Here is a 16,096-nt window from a genome sequence, read left to right as displayed (position 1 = left end):
TAGGGTATATGGGTGTGGATGTACCTGTCACCAAGTCCTGATATATTACATCGTTACATGTGGAGAGGGAAACTAACAGCATCCAAAGAGCAAACATGCTCTTCAGGAAGATTAAAAGTCTCCAGGATCTAAAATAACCATGGAAAGCTCCTGGTTTGGTCTGATCCAAGGGAAGGTTTGGTTTCAGATCTAGATGCAGAGGAGAGCCAATCATGGCACTAGGAACTGAACACACCAGAGATGTCCCTGTGTAGCCAGCCAAGGCCTTGGCATCTTGATACATTAAAGGGGAGCAGCCTCTCTAGACCAGGCTCCCTGGTGGCCATGAGAAGCCAGCGTCCTTTCGGATGTGTGGCTCTCTGACATACAAAGGAGCAAGCACCAGAGAGGGGGAGAGGGAAGGTGAGCCTAGAACTGAAAAGACAGAACGAGAGAAGCGACAGGAAAGCCGTGCACTCAGGCAGCTCAGCATCGTGTCAGCAGAAACACCAGATGTGAACTGTAATTACTTTTTCCACCTAACTCTGTTCGTGTTTTACAAACCAGTACTGACACTTGAACAAAGAGCTTTGAAAAACCAGGCAGGAGCTAGGTATGTAAATAGCCGGCACTTTGGAGCTACCCATCACCATCTTTTAAAGAGTGGAGAAGACGGTGGTGGCAGCTTCCCAATCGACACACGGCAAGGAGCAAGTGCATAGCTCTGGCAGTGTACGCATCCACTCAGCATAGGGAACATTTAATTGTGAACCCTTCAACTCACTGGCAGGTGATAACTCAGGGGGGTTACTTATAAGCGAGAGGCAAGAAGAGAGAAGGTTTAGAAAAGCAGCCAAGAACACACCCTGTTCTAGTACAGACTCCACATGGGTTCACTGGGGCCCTTGAGGAAATCTCAAGACCAATACATGCATGCTCTCTGCGTTGTGTCATTGTGTGTGTTTGTGTAAGATCATGTGAGATTTTTCCCTCCATACTTCCACCCCTTTTCGACACCAAAATCAAAAGAAATGGTATTCTTAAACAACTATCAATGTCTAACATCTAGTAAATGCTCAATGTTTGTTGAGCTGAAAAGATCTGAAATGGAGACGGCCGTAGCCAAGCTATACTCCAAACACAACTCTATTCAATAAATTTTATCTTGCCTCTTCACCCATTTGGGGGTATCTAACTTGACAACAAAATGACTACTTATCCCCAAAAGGCAACTAATGCTGCACACAAAACCAAAAATTCATTTTTGTCTTCTAAGTTCAAAGATAAAATCAGGCCTCCAATCATCAGATTTGGTCAAATTTACCTCCTAAACGTTTCTTTCTCTCTCTCCATCCTCACTTCCTCAGATAATTGCCTCCATATTCGTCTCCCTGCCTTGTCACCTGTCCTACAATCCATGCTCCAGATGGTGGTCAGTTATTTTTAAAATAGTTTGTGATATGCCACTTCACTGCTCCAAACACCACCACTGGCTCGGCGTCATTTACGAGGTGAAGTAGAAATGGATTTGATGAAAGAACCTGAGAACCGTACATGGAAGATGAGCAGAGATGCCAGGAGGCTGCCACAGCAGCAAGGATGCTGGCCCAGGAACAGCCTGTGGGGCCCCGTGCTGCTGGCACTGTGCCCCTGGTGGGCTGCTGCCCCCTCCTGGCCATCACCAGAGTAGGTTCTTCCTCCCACCCACTAAGCCTGGCTCGCACGGTTTTCTGAGGCTGGGGAAAGTGAAACTAGCCTTTGGAGCTTCAGTAACAGAATGGGGGTCCCAGCTCCCTTTCAGACTCACACCGGCAAACTCCTCGTACACAGAAAGGGGACTCAACTACTAGGCAGCCTCAAAACATCACAAATACAATCATTCATCAAACTGTAAGCTACTCTTTGCCCACCTATCTCTCAGAACACGGTAAGCACAAACAGGATGCACTCCCACGCAGCTCTGTTCCTGAGCCCTCAACACAGCTCTTGACCAGACGCAGAGAAACAAAGACCCCACTGTCTCTTTTTGCCAGGGTTCTGTAAGATGGAAGACTGTCCAGATGCTGCTGCAGGACTGCTTAGCCACTCAGACTTGCATAACGAACTTAAATTTAGTGCTAGAACCTAGAACCAGAATTAACCTGACAGAATTCCCTGTATTTCCTATCTGAGCTTCACAGTGAACCACAAAAAGCTCTAAAGCTTAAAAAATAACTCCAAGTGGTTAGAATGGCTCCAAGAAAAATCATGCCGCCTCGTACAGCATCCGCTGTGTGCCAGGTATTCTACATACGGTAGGTAACGTTTTATGTTCATAAACACTGTTACGGACCGAATGTCTGTATCCCTCCAAAATTTATATTTTGAAACCCCAAACTACAACGTGATAATAGTAGGAGGTGGGGTCTTTGAAAGGTAATGAGGTCATGAGAGTGAGCCCTCATGAATAGGATTCCTTATAAGAAACACAAGAGGAATGATTTTTCTCTTGGCCATGTGAGGACACCCAATCTGCGAGCACCTTGATGTTGGACTTCCCAGCCTCCAGAAATGTGAGAAATAAACATTAACTGTCTAAGCCACCGAGTCCATGGTATGCTGTCATACATCCTGGATGAACTAAGACAAACCCTTTGAAATAGGTCCTATGCCCATTGTCAGATGAGGAAACGGAGAATGGGCTCTCGTCCTCCAGGCCAGTGCTACTGAAAGTGTGGTCCCTGGATGTCAGCATCTCCTGAGAACCTGTTAGAATTGCAAAGTCATAGGTCCCACTTCAGACCTGCTGAATCGGAATCTCGGAAGGAGGGGCCCAGTAACTTACAGTTTAACAAGTTCTGCCGACACCCACTAAAGCTTGAGAACCACTACTCCATAGCAGTGTTTCCAGAAGTGTGGTATGATTTCCCTTGAGGGTATGACACATTTGCCACATGGATGAACTTTTTAAAAATATAGCTGTTACATATTCATTTTAATATGGATTGGGTAAAAAACCTGGCTTACACATTAAACCCATGATTTCACAGACATACTGCTTAAGAAGATGCCAAATCTCCTTAAGGCAAACAAGAGCATCAGTATAAAGAAAACCAATACAGTTGTAGAAAGTTATGGTAAGATCGGTGAAGCTGATAAATAAATTACTAAAGTCTAGGGTACACTTCATACCCCCAGTCCCAGCTGTAAACTAGCGATAAGAACGTGAGCCCCACCTCTAATTGAGCTTCTTTCAGGATCCACTACCCTTTCTAAAATCTCTTCTACCTGATACCCAAACTTAACCTTAGAACCTTTGTCCATGGCTTTCAACCTTAGTCAAAATCAAGACAGAGGAGTTTGTGGCTCTATCTCATCTGATAGGATGAGAGCCTAGAACCCCAAATGAAAGGCACAGGGAGAAGGAATGACTACAGAAGTGCACAGGGGCTCAGAGCTGGGAAGCTGCAGGAAACAAAGCCTGCCATCTGCTCCAATGACTGGTCCCAGTGTCGCCTGCCACGCATCACTGGGCACTACTGGCAAAAGGACCTGCAGGTTGGCAAGGTTAAAATGGGAAGGGGCAGTCAGAGCTGACATCATCATTTTTCTACTACTGATAATAATGCTTACTTACTATTATTATTATTATTTATAATAAAGCCATTTAAACCCCATTCAATAAGAGGTTTAACAAGCTCATTAAGAACAGGAAACCTATTTCCTACCTGGCACTGTTTATGCACATCACTAAGAGACACTCGCTAGCTAGGGGAGCCCCATTAACTCTAACCAAGAGTCTTGGCAGGAGGTCCTGGAAGGAAAATAAATCCCTCAAGTAGAATTACTGTGTGGTCAATGAGGTCACAGCTCCTGTCTGGCTAGGCTGTACTCTAGGCTGAAGACCCACAGATGCACCAGGATCACTCTATAGTTATGCTGGAGACAAGAATCCTCCTGTCCCTCTACCTTCTGAAGCCAACTGGGCACAGCGTTATCAGCACAGCTGGCTCTGGGGACAGCTGAGAAGTGATAAAGGCCATTCATCACCTACCTTCCTATGCACTCTTCCCCCATAATGGGCCGTATTCTCCACTCTCATCTGGCTCTTCCTGCTCTTTTTCTGCCTCCTGGACACTCAGAACGCCCACTCTCTGATGGCTCCTTTTCAGCCAAGAGACCACCTCTGGACCCACCCTTCTGCAGCCCCCTCAAGACTCAACTTCCCTCTGTCACCTTCCCTTAAGAAAGGACTGTGTCTAGCTAACTCAGTAAGCAAAGCTACCCACAGTGTTTAAGTCCACCCATAGTGGGAAACCTCAATATCACAATGTCTGACTTAGGTAAGAAGAAGCCAGGGGTCACCATCCCCAGGGATGCACCTCTTGAACAGGGAACTCGAAGGATCCAAAGCAATGAATCCCTAAGAGTTGGATTCCAAAGTCTAGTGCCCAGCTGAGCCCACTCAGGAAACGCCGTGGTGCAAGGGATTTTCTGATGCTTCCTGCCCTCCCTCCAAGCCGAATCGCACAGTAACCACAGACTGGACCGGCTCTGCATTGAGGCTGGTTTCCTGGTACAGAGCTCAGCGCTTCCCACCCCAGTGACGCTTTCTCCCCAGCAGAGGGCAGCAGCCGTCAGAGGCCGGGGCTACTGGTGCGCAGCCATCTCAGAAGCAGGTCTGGTAAAATGGGAGGAAAGAGAAGCAGGGGAAGAGGCAGCATGGGGGCCTGGAGGGAGCACGGAGCGCTGGCTACCCCATCACTGTGGAGTCTGGTTTTCCAGCCAATGCTCCCCACAGCCCAGTGCTTTTTGGCGAGTCTGTCTCACCCTGAATGGCCAGTTTGGAAGGCTCTGGGTTATTAATCTGGCCCAGCAAACACCAGCACACTTAAACCTCTTAGCTTTCCCTTACTCAGCAGCTGATGCCACATGGAAAACTCGAAGAAAAAGGAAAGGAGAAAAAAAAGTCCCACCGCATTTGAGTCAGAAGTAGTTCTGCTTCCACAGCAGATATTTTCTACATTCCATTGGATTCCTTTTACGGCAGCGACATTTACATGAAAACAGGGCCTAGGATGGCAGACTCCCTGGGTCTAAAGTCACTGTTCGTCCTTGCTGGGCTGCCGCCAGAGCCAGCGGCAGCGTGAGATCAGGCAGCGGCATCCGGTTTTCAGAGCATCCTTTTGGAGGAAGCAGGCTGAGCACAGGCTCCCAGGATTTCTCTGGAGGGACGAGTATGATCGGGAAGCTGGATAAAACAGATGAACCAAGAAACTGAAAAGTCTTCACAGAGGCAGAACTTTCAGCGAGTGGAGCAAAATCAGAGTGTTCTGAAATGTGTAAGGGGTAGAAGTGTGTTGAAATCCAAAGTGTTCGAGGCATGCCCAGGTCAAATGTTTGCCGCACACTTAGCCTCTACCTGTGGCTGCTAAACTTTCAGATGTGACTGCTAGGCTATAATCCTTTTTCCAGCATTCATCTACCTGTGGATCAGTGTTCAGGCCCTACCGAATACCAGATTCCTCAGCTGGTCTACAACTGTGCAAGGAGACCTGGTGCAGAGCGCCGTACGTAGCAAGCCTCCAGTAAATATTAGCTGAAGGTTAGAAGATGCTGCCAGGCTGATTCCTGACATTCATATAGTCTTTTATGATGTCCAAAATACTTTTACATTTATTATCACATTGGCACCTCCCAGCAACCCCATAAGGTAGACAGCAATTATTAAATCCATTTTATGGATGGGGAAATTGAGGCATAGAGAGATTGACTAGTAAATGACAGAGACAAAACTGACACTTGTGTGAGATTCTACTCCAGTCTGCTATGGACTTAAATTTGATATTCTAATCCCCTTCACTCTATTGATTAAGATCCCTTGATTATCAAAGCACTGGATGTGGCAGACCTCGGACACTACGAAAACTCTTCAATTAAATGATCAGTTTCATGGATCAGGCTGGGACAAGAGCCTTTAGCTCTGAAGAATCTAAGTAGCATACCTATGTGTATAGGGGAAACAGTAAGATGAAAGGCCTTGTTTTAGGCACATTTATGATTTCCAAACTGAGTAGACTGGCATCAAAAGGCAGGCTTCTTAGGATCGTGGCTTTCATTTACTCCTTGATGTGACCACTTAGTCAAGGAATATTAACTGAACACCTTCTATGTTCAGGGAACTATCCTGGACTCCGAAGGTGTAAGAAATAAGCACAAGGCAAAGTTATCCGTCCCTGTAAGGCACTTACAATTTAATTGGGTAGACAACATATGGACATTCAAAATAGCTTAAAACAGTACCTGCCAAGTGCCAAATGAGCAGTGATGATAAGGAACATTTTAAAATTTTGTAAAGGGGGGGGGGCCAGCAGTGAATGCTAAGGAGGTCAGAGAAGGCTTAATGGAAGAAGTGGGACCCACTTTGTTCTCGTAAGTATGGGCGGGAATCAGATGTATGGAGAGGAGATCTAGTGGAAGGATCCCCAACATGCGGGAGAAGAGTGACTAAGAACCCCCTACTACACCACGTGCCAAGCACTGTGCTCGGCCTGCATGAGGTCTGGATGGAGGAGTGTGCAAAACCTACCAGCGAGGCAATGAAAACAGCAGCCCAGTGAACAAGGGGACAGAAGGACCAGGAAGAGGCGGGTGAGAAATGCAGACCAGACAGAAGGACCTTCAATACCAAGTCAAGGAACTGAGACTGGATTCTAAGCGGTGGAAACATGTAATGCACAAGCTTCTTAACTATATGCCTCCTGGGGTTGAGGGTGTTCCACTGAGAGCTGAAAGTGCCCAGAGGTAAGGAGTAGGCAATGGCCCCTGGCAAATCACTAGAGAAACAGTGATTCTGATTTTATGCAAACATGCCTCAAAATGAAAGAAGGAACAGGCAGCGGGTGAAGTAGGAGCCCAGTTGTCTCTTGATAGAAGGAATTTGAGGAGACATTCATGAACCTCCAATGAAGAAAACGTGGGAGGCTGCTCTTACAGAGCCAAACTTTGCAACCTTCACACTAAGGCAGGCATGGGAGGAGGGGGACAAAAGAGGGCGGAGACAAAAGACGTTCAATTAGCCAGTTAACTGGCATCAAACCCAGAATTCGCCTCTTCTCTCCATTATTACTGTGTTTTATTATTATTATAAGGGAGAAACTGCTATTCACTAGGCCTTTTTTTTCTCCCTAAGTATTTAAAATGCTGCTGTAACAGTAAATATCACCTCCGGCGTATTTGTCCTGGGAGAAAAGAGTGTGATTTGGAATACCTAATTGAAATGTGCTACAGGAGATAAGGCGGCTGCAGAGACTGACATTTAAAGGTAGGAAACACCATGGAAGACATGAAATATTACTGCTGCTGCCTCAAAGGCAAAAGCCACTTTCATAGAATAGAAACATCCTCTGGCTCTACCTCCCCTTCCTGGCTCCCCCATGGCCCTGCTCCCTACATCCTCTGCTATGCGATTCTGCTTTCAGTACCCCACCCTGCTGGCATTGGGAATGCTGAGGGACAGGTAAAAAAGAATATCATTCCAGTCCTCTTTTGCTCTTACATACCCATCTCAAAATCCTAGGTCTTATTTCTTGATAAGGCTTTTACATGGAGGTGGACAGGCCAGACAAAAAAAAGGAAAGAAAAACATCTGTCAGGACATCTCAACAGGTCTCATTAAAACACTGCTTTATGGGCTTCCCTGGTGGCGCAGTGGTTGACTGCCTGCCAATGCAGGGGACACGGGTTCGAGCCCTGGTCTGGGAAGATCCCACATGCCGCGGAGGAGCTGGGCCCGTGAGCCACAACTACTGAGCCTGCGCGTCTGGAGCCTGTGCTCCGCAACAAGAGAGGCCACGATAGTGAGAGGCCTGAGCACCGTGATGAAAAGTGGCCCCCGCTTGCCACAACTAGAGAAAGCCCAGAAACGAAGACCCAACACAGCCATAAATGAATAAATAAATAAACAAACATTTAAAAAAAAAAAAAACACTGCTTTATGCCACTATGCAAGAAACATGGTAAGATACTAAAGGTTATCTGTGCTTAACGGCCAGCAAGCCCTGTCCATTACTAACTGGGATATTGTTACTTCTCAAAGGATGAATCTAGCTAGACAAGGGTTAATTCACCACTCATTCTCTTCACCTAAGATCCAGAATAGGACGGTTTGCCAACCAACAATCAGACCTAGTGCAATTCATATTAACCACATTTTCATCCAAGCTGTTTCCATCATGTCTTTATCCACCTAAGTAGCTGGTCTCCAGGCCCCCAATGAACCATGACTTAAAGTATTTAAGCCCTTGTATAATCCCCTCACCTTGAATATGAGCTGGCCCTGGGACTCGCTTTTGATCTACAGAATATGATGGAAGTGGCATGGAGTGACTCCTGAAGCTAGGTCATAAGAAGTCTTGTAGTTTCCATCTGGCTTTCTGAGAATGTTTGTTCTTAGGATCTCTCCCCTGGGAACCCAACCACCCTGCTGTGAGAAGCCTAGATCACATGGAGAGGTCACGTGTAGGTTCTCTCCCGCTGAGTTCTCTCATCAACTGCTAGGAATGTATGTGAATAAAATACCTTTGATGTCCCAGCTGATCAAGACACCAGATGATTGCAGGCCTGGGTGGTATCGCAGAGTAGAAAAACCCTCAACTGATCACAGTCAAGCCACGGAACGGTGATACAGAATAAAAACCCTGTTGTTTAAGTCCACTAAGTTTTAGAGCAGTTTGTTTTGTCACAATAATCAGAGCAGAAATGATTTAAGAAGTGGGGTGCTGCCAAAACAAGCACCTAAAACATTTAGCATTAGCCTTGGAAGCAGGCAAGAAGCAGAGACTGAAGGGCCTCCAGAAGTACGGGAGGAAATTTGTTATTGGAGGCTGGAGGAAACATGACAAGCATTATGAAGTGGCAGGAAGTTTAGCCACACTGTCACCTGCAGTAACATGAAAACTGAAAAAATACTCCCCGAACTGGTGGAACTGGCTAAGGAAATTTCCAGGCAGACTATCAAAAGTGCTAACTAGTTTCTTTTATTTCTTTATGACAAGGTACAAATAGAGATGAGCTAAGGAAGGAACTGTTACATTTTCAAACAGAATTTAGAGGAAATATGGAGGAGTCAGGACTTAAAGTGTTTGAAAATAGAAGTATTTTTTATCCCCAGTCTTTCCAACCAGCAAATCTTTCTAAAAATAAGAAATAGCGAGATCTCGTCAGCCTCTGGGCCACCAGGTTCGTGTGGAGGCTCCCAGGCGCCCGCGCCGCGCTTCGTGGGGTCCGCACGGCGGTGGAGCGGCACAGTCGGGCCGAGGCGGCGACTGAGACCGCGGCAGGCGCGATGGAGCGCGCTGTGGTGCGCTGTGTGCCCTCGGAGCCTAAGCTAAGTCTGTCGTTCGCGCTGGCCGACGGCAGCCACAAGAACATGCAGCGCGACCAGAGCGAGCCGCTGGGGCGGGCCCTCAGCCGGATCGCTACCAGTGCCCTCAAAGGCCACGCGAAGGCGGCTGCCGCCAAGAAGAGCAGGAAGAACCGGCCAAACGCAAGCGGCGGCGTGTCCTGTGCGGGGCCTGGGCCCGAGCCGGCTGCAGCCTGCGAACCCGTGGTGAAGCTGTACTACCGGGAGGAGGCAGTGGCTGAAGACGTGCTCAATGTGGACGCCTGGCAGGACGGTGCGGTGCTGCAGATCGGCGATGTCAAGTACAAGGTGGAGCACAACCCTCCCGCCTTCACCGAGCTGCAGTTGCCGCGCTACATCATGGCCGGCTTCCCGGTGTGCCCCAAGCTCGGCGTCGAATTTGGGGATCCCGCCGGCTCCCTCTTCCGCTGGTACAAGGAAACCAAACCCGGAGCGGCGGAACCTGAGGGCGGAGGCCCCTCATCGTTGTCTCCCTCTTCGCCCTCTCCTGGTTGGACTGAGACGGATGTGGACGAGCGCGTCTACACCCCGTCCAATGCCGACATCGGGCTACGGCTCAAACTTCATTGTACCCCAGGCAATGGGCAGCGCTTCGGGCCAAGCCGGGAGTTGGAAAGTGTGTGTCCAGTGGAGGCCGGGCCCGGCACCTGCACCTTTGACCACCGGCATCTGTACACCAAGAAGGTGACGGACGACGCTCTCATCCGCACTGTCTCCTACAACATCCTGGCCGACACATACACCCAGACTGAGTTTTTGCGGACGGTCCTGTACCCGTACTGTGCCCCTTACGCCCTGGAACTGGACTACCGCCAGAACCTTATCCAAAAGGAACTCACGGGCTACAATGCTGACCTCATCTGTTTGCAGGAAGTTGACCGCAACTTGTTTACAGACAGCTTGGTGCCGGCCCTGGAGGCCTTTGGGCTGGAGGGCGTGTTTCGAATCAAGCAGCACGAAGGCCTGGCCACTTTCTACCGGAAGTCCAAGTTCAGCCTCCTTAGCCAGCATGACATTCCTTTCCATGAAGCCCTGCAGTCTGACCCACTTCACAAAGAACTGCTGGAGAAACTGGCTTTGTACCCATCAGCGCAGGAGAGGGTGCTCCAGAGGTCTTCTGTACTTCAGGTTTCTGTTCTTCAGTCTACAAAGGACTCTTCTAAAAAGATATGTGTTGCTAATACCCATCTCTACTGGCACCCCAAAGGTGGGTACATTCGTCTCATTCAAATGGCAATAGCCTTGGCTCACATTAGACACGTCTCTTGTGATCTGTATCCCAGCATACCAGTTATATTTTGTGGGGACTTTAATAGTACCCCATCAATAGGAATGTATCACTTTGTCATCAGTGGCAATATTCCAGAGGATCATGAAGACTGGACTTCCAGTGGGGAAGAGGAACGATGCAACATGTCTCTTACCCATTTCTTCAAACTGAAAAGTGCTTGTGGTGAACCTGCTTACACAAATTACGTTGGTGGCTTTCATGGATGTCTGGATTACATTTTCATTGACTTAAATGGTTTAGAGGTTGAACAGGTGATTCCATTACCTACTCATGAAGAAGTTACCACCCACCAGGCCTTACCTAGTGTTTCCCATCCCTCTGATCACTTAGCACTTGTATGTGATTTAAAATGGAAATAGATTTGTGTCTGATGGAATTTAAATCTGCTTTAGTAGGAAATTTAATATGAATCAAAGCTATGTGTAACCTTCAAAGAGGAAAACTAGGCACTAAGGTAAAATATTACCATACTATAAAAAAAAAAAAAAAAGAAAGAAAGAAATAGGCTCACAGTATATTGATCAAATTCAGGACCCTTCCTATAAAATGGAGCCTTAGGATTACATTTAGATCAAAGGTACAACCTAAGACATTTTATTTACACCTAAGAAGAGTAAGGTGATGCCTTATAGACTCTCTCAACTAGAAAAATGACTTCTTAGAATCATAAGGTTGTATCTTCTAACACTCTTCAGACAAAATGGCTTTTAAGAACCTTAAGAGTTTACCTCTGGTAACAAATTCTATTCTGGTTATTTATTGCTTCATAAAAAACTAGCCCAAAATGTAATGGCTTAAAACAATGTATCATTTCTCATGGTTCTGTGAGTTGGCAAAGATCAGCTGGGTGATTTAATCTTGGGGTCTGCCACGTGGCTGCAGCCAGGTTGCAGCTGGAGCTGGTGCTGGATGAAGCCTCAACTGAGAGAGGGCATCCAACATGGCTTCTTCCCTCGCACACCTGGTGTTTCCTTGGCCTCTCTCTCTCTCTTTCTCCAGGTTGCATTTCATTCTCCAAGGCCTCTCCACCGAACTTGGACTTCTCTTAGCAGTCATACTTCTTCACTGGCTTCCAAGTCAGAAAGTAGAAGCTGCCAGGCCAGGGAATGGCTACTCCCAGAACTGCCTCAGCATTAAACCACCATATGCTATTGATCAAAGCCATGATACGGTCTGTCCAGATTCAAGAGGATGGGGAGAGAGATTCTACCTCTTGAAGTTAATGAAGAGTGTATGGGACAGGAAATATTATTGTAGACATCTTTGAAAAATACAATCTGCCACAACCAACTACCTTAAAAAAATAACTCATACCCCTCCTTGGGTTAGAAAAATCTATATGAGGCTTATAATCGGCCAAAGGTACAATATGATTGTCAGAAAGACTAATGAAATGGTACCTGCCAAAATAAGAATCCAAAACAAGGAAAACCAACAGGTCTTCTGCCTTCTACACTGATGAAACCACATACAGAAGAAAGAGTATGTTCATGGCTAAGTGCTGAATTTACAAAGGGCCAATGAAAAACTGGGGCATGTCCTGGGGAGAGTGATCAGGGTAGTGGAGAACTGAAAATCATATCAGTTTAGGAGTTTATGTTATAAAAGCAACGCTGGTCTACCTGAAGGAGATGTGTGGACAAGATCTCATCTGAGCTTCTCACTTCTTCCCTTCTGGGTCCCCTATGATGTGAACCTCTGGACCTCCCGATGTATGGTTTGAACCCACTGGCCTAGGTCCCCTCTAAGATACTTACATTTTAAGTCTATGGTTCTCTTCTCTGTGAGAGAATGGATATGATGCTTACTGTATGAAATTTTCTGGCATCTAACAAAGCTGTCACCATTTTCCCATGAGCGACATCATTGTGGTAAACATTAAAAACATTCTAGGGCTTCCCTGGTGGCGCAGTGGTTAAGAATCCGCCTGCCAATGCAGGGGACACGGGTTCAAGCCCTGGTCCAGGAAGATCCCACATGCCACAGAGCAACTAAGCCCATGCGCCACAACTACTGAAGCCCATGCACCTAGAGCCCATGCTCTGCAACAAGAGAAGCCACCACAACGAGAAGCCCATGCACCGCAACAAAGAGTAGCCCCCGTTCACCACAACCAGAGAAAGCCCATGTGCAGCAACGAAAACTCAATGCAGCCAAAAATAAATAAATTAAATAAACAAATTTTTTTTAAAAATCTATATTATTTCCAGTCCTCTTTTCTCTCTGGGAAGACAGGAGATTTACACTTCTCCAGCACCTTGTAATTAAGCACAGTCATGTGACTCGCTTTGGCCAATGGAAGCTACGAAAGCACTGAAGAGCCAGTGCGTATTTTCCTCGATCTCTTCTTCTAAAGACTCATGTGGAAATGGCCCCATCATAAAATGGTGGAGCTTCAAAGCCTGTGATAAGCAGAGCCCCACTGTTACCAGTGTTCAACATGTAATATGAGTGAGAAGTAAACCTATATTGTTTCAAGATACAAAGATTTGGGGGTTAATTTGTTGCTGCAGCATAATCAAGTCTACGCTAATATAATCATCATGGAGAAAAGCATCCTGAGAAAGCATAACTCTGAAACATGTTTAATCTTTTAGGGACTCAGCTCTATAACTGAAGTCCTAAAACCTAAGTGCAACTATATTTCAGAGTAGTTCCTGAAGTGACTGGATGAGATTTCCAAGAATCACCAGCTACTCCTTAAAGCCAGAAGTTGTAAGGAGCTTCCTCCAGGAGTTTACCTAGAACTCTCTTTGCCCCAAAATTCCAGTATTAGGGTCTCCACACTTGCCTACATTCCAAGAGCTTATGTATAAAGAGAAATTCAAGGTGAGGAAGACAAACTCTACGCCACAGCCTGGACTTCAGCTGCTGAATGATTCAACAGAAGTGGCCACACTGACCCAGCCTACTCTTAATAACTCCCATAGCATGTGCCTAGAGGCCTATGGGGGAGTGAAGGGTCCGCATCCTGGAAAAGCTAGCGAGTACTCAACCCTGAGGGAAAGGTTACACTGGCTATATCTGCACCAAGAGTTTAATGAGAAAGTGCTGCTGTTTGTTTAATAAGCACTCATGCATTATGAAACACATCATCCACTCTGCACAGCAAGGCTGGGACCTGAGTCCCTGACTGAGAGAAAAGTATTTGCTATCTCTGGGAACTTCCCTTCCCAAGCCCAGCCAGAATGTTACCAGAAAAGACAATGAGTTAGTAGCCTGGCATAACGTTTAGCTGTCAATTTAGGGAAAAACATCCTGTATGCTTAATAGTCTGGCTTTACCAGAGCAGTTTCATAGAGTTCATCTATCCTAACGTAGTAGGCACCTCTGGTTAAAGGGGGGAAATAGCCCAGGAAAGGAAAGACAGACTGAATCACCCATTAGAACAGAAAAGGATCACCTGTGGCTTTTTCCACCTAGCTCCACCCCACCCTTTCCCAACCAAATGCTTCTTACTGGCAGGCAGTACCTTCAGAAACTCAGATAACTCATTTTCGAAAACACTTACTGAGGGTCTTGCTATGAGCTAAGCATTGCAGGACACGCAAAGGTGAGGAAAAAAGACAGTTTACAACCCATAAGGTGGTCACTAGACACAGGTATACATATAGCTATCGTACGAAGCAAAGCAATGTTAGCTGTTACGAGAAACCCATAAACCAACCGCTGGTGGGTGGGGAGGCGGTGTCTGAGAAAAGGCCTCGGCTCCCCTGCCCGGTATTCAACCACATCCCACCTGCTACCCAAGCTGCCTCCGCGGCGTGCTCAAGGCCTCCAAACTTGTAGAAGGCTTTTACTTATGCGATGTCTTTTTACGTATGTCGAATAGCAGTGATTACAAAAGTGGATAATGTTTTACCGGGAAAAGCCCATCCACTGGCTCCTGTACCGTATTCTGTGGGTGAAGGTCTGAGACGCCGAGAGGGTCGCGAAGCACTGGGACAGGCAGAAGGCCCACCTGCGGATCCGCTTCAAGCCAGCCCTCTTCCAGCACGTGGGCACCCCTCGCTGGCGTGCAAGATCCAGACACTGATGCACAAGGACTTTGGGAAGCAGGCTCTGCAGCCTATGTGAGCACGAGCCTCCGCACGCACAGCCCGTCCCCCTGCAGGAGACCCACCTGCGCGAGGCTCTTTCTGGACCTCCGCTCCGGCTCCCGGGGGCTCCACCCGCTTCCGCTTCCGCTTCCTCCTCTGCCGCTGCGTCTGCGCGGCGGCTCTTCTTTCTCAGCCGGAGCAGCGAGCCCCCAGAGGACAGTCCTCCAACATCGCTTTGGAAACCCCTGCCGGACCGGGGGACCCTCGGAGCCCTGGGGCCCCTCCAGATGGGCTCCTTCTAACGCGTGGGGCGGGGGCCCTGCCTCAGGCCCCCTGGAGGCGCTGCGCCTCTCCATCCACACAGACTCTCCCGCGTGGGTCATTCTGAGCGAGATCCTCCTGAACAGGCCGATTAAGTGGAGGGCTTCTGAGGGTGCCCTTCGCTGACCCTGAAGCCCGAGAGACAGGTGATGTCGTGGCAGCTGCCGCGGCCTGAGGGTATCTGGCCTGCGCGCGCTCCGAGGCCTGCGGTCCGCTGGCCCGAGGCCCCAGGAGCTGATGCTGCCCCGCCCGTGCCGCCCGGAAGCGGGCGCACCCAGCCACCTGGAGGCAGGACGTTCTAGACGAGCTTTTTCCTGGGCACCCGCTGCCTCCAGCGCCAACACTGGAAAGCATGTATTACTTTATGTGCTATGTGTTTTATTCGTGGATACAGTTGATATTTTCCACATAGGTCCACATGTACTTGTATAAGAGCCCGACTTGTAATAAAGGGTTAATGAAGAAGAAGAAAAGAAAAAGGTGGATAATGCCCAGTATGTCAAGGATGTGGCAGTTCGGAACTTCTCCTTAGGCATAGCTGCTGGGAGTTTAGACTGGTATAGCCCTTCTGGAAAGCAATCTGGAAGCCTTTGGTGTAATTAAGCATGCCTACACCCTCTAACCCAGCAACACCACTCCTGGAAATAGAGCCCCAAGAAGCTCTCACTGGGCACCATGTACCACACTGTTGGTTAGAGCAGAGCTGGAGCAGAGTTTCAGCACTAGCGTATTACATATGGAAGACAGTGGATGCATATAGGGCGGTGCTCTGCAGCAGTTACAAAGGAGAAACTAAATGGAAAACATGGCGACATGAAAAGGTCTTAAACATAGAGCTGAAAGAAAAAAATGCATCAAGATAACAAGCACATCAAGAGGTATAGCCCACTGCTATTAACATAAATTTAAAATGTATAACAATAAACTCACATTACATATCTTACAAAGGTAGATGCTTATTTAAATATATACATAAATATATATGTGTATATTTATATATTTAAATATGTAAATATATACATATATTAAACATATTTAAATATATGTGTGTGTGTGTGTGTA

General features: G+C 47.3%; 2 protein-coding genes across 8 annotated transcripts in view; one reads left to right on the top strand and one right to left on the bottom strand.

Moving 5' to 3' along the window:
- NRXN3 (neurexin 3) overlaps positions 1-16,096 on the bottom strand; it is a 1,690,724-nt gene that overhangs the window by 1,273,531 nt on the left and 401,097 nt on the right. The window lies entirely within an intron of this gene.
- Positions 1,534-11,117, top strand: LOC132360847 (2',5'-phosphodiesterase 12-like). The gene is made up of 3 exons (XM_059915914.1): positions 1,534-1,665; positions 5,434-5,546; positions 9,199-11,117. Exons 1-3 carry the CDS (start codon positions 1,534-1,536, stop codon positions 11,030-11,032), a joined length of 2,079 nt encoding a protein of 692 aa, XP_059771897.1. The 3' UTR covers positions 11,033-11,117.

This window comes from Balaenoptera ricei, chromosome 2, assembly GCF_028023285.1.
Source record: "Balaenoptera ricei isolate mBalRic1 chromosome 2, mBalRic1.hap2, whole genome shotgun sequence".
Lineage (NCBI taxonomy): Eukaryota > Metazoa > Chordata > Mammalia > Artiodactyla > Balaenopteridae > Balaenoptera > Balaenoptera ricei.
This window is presented reverse-complemented; position numbering and strand designations above follow the sequence as displayed.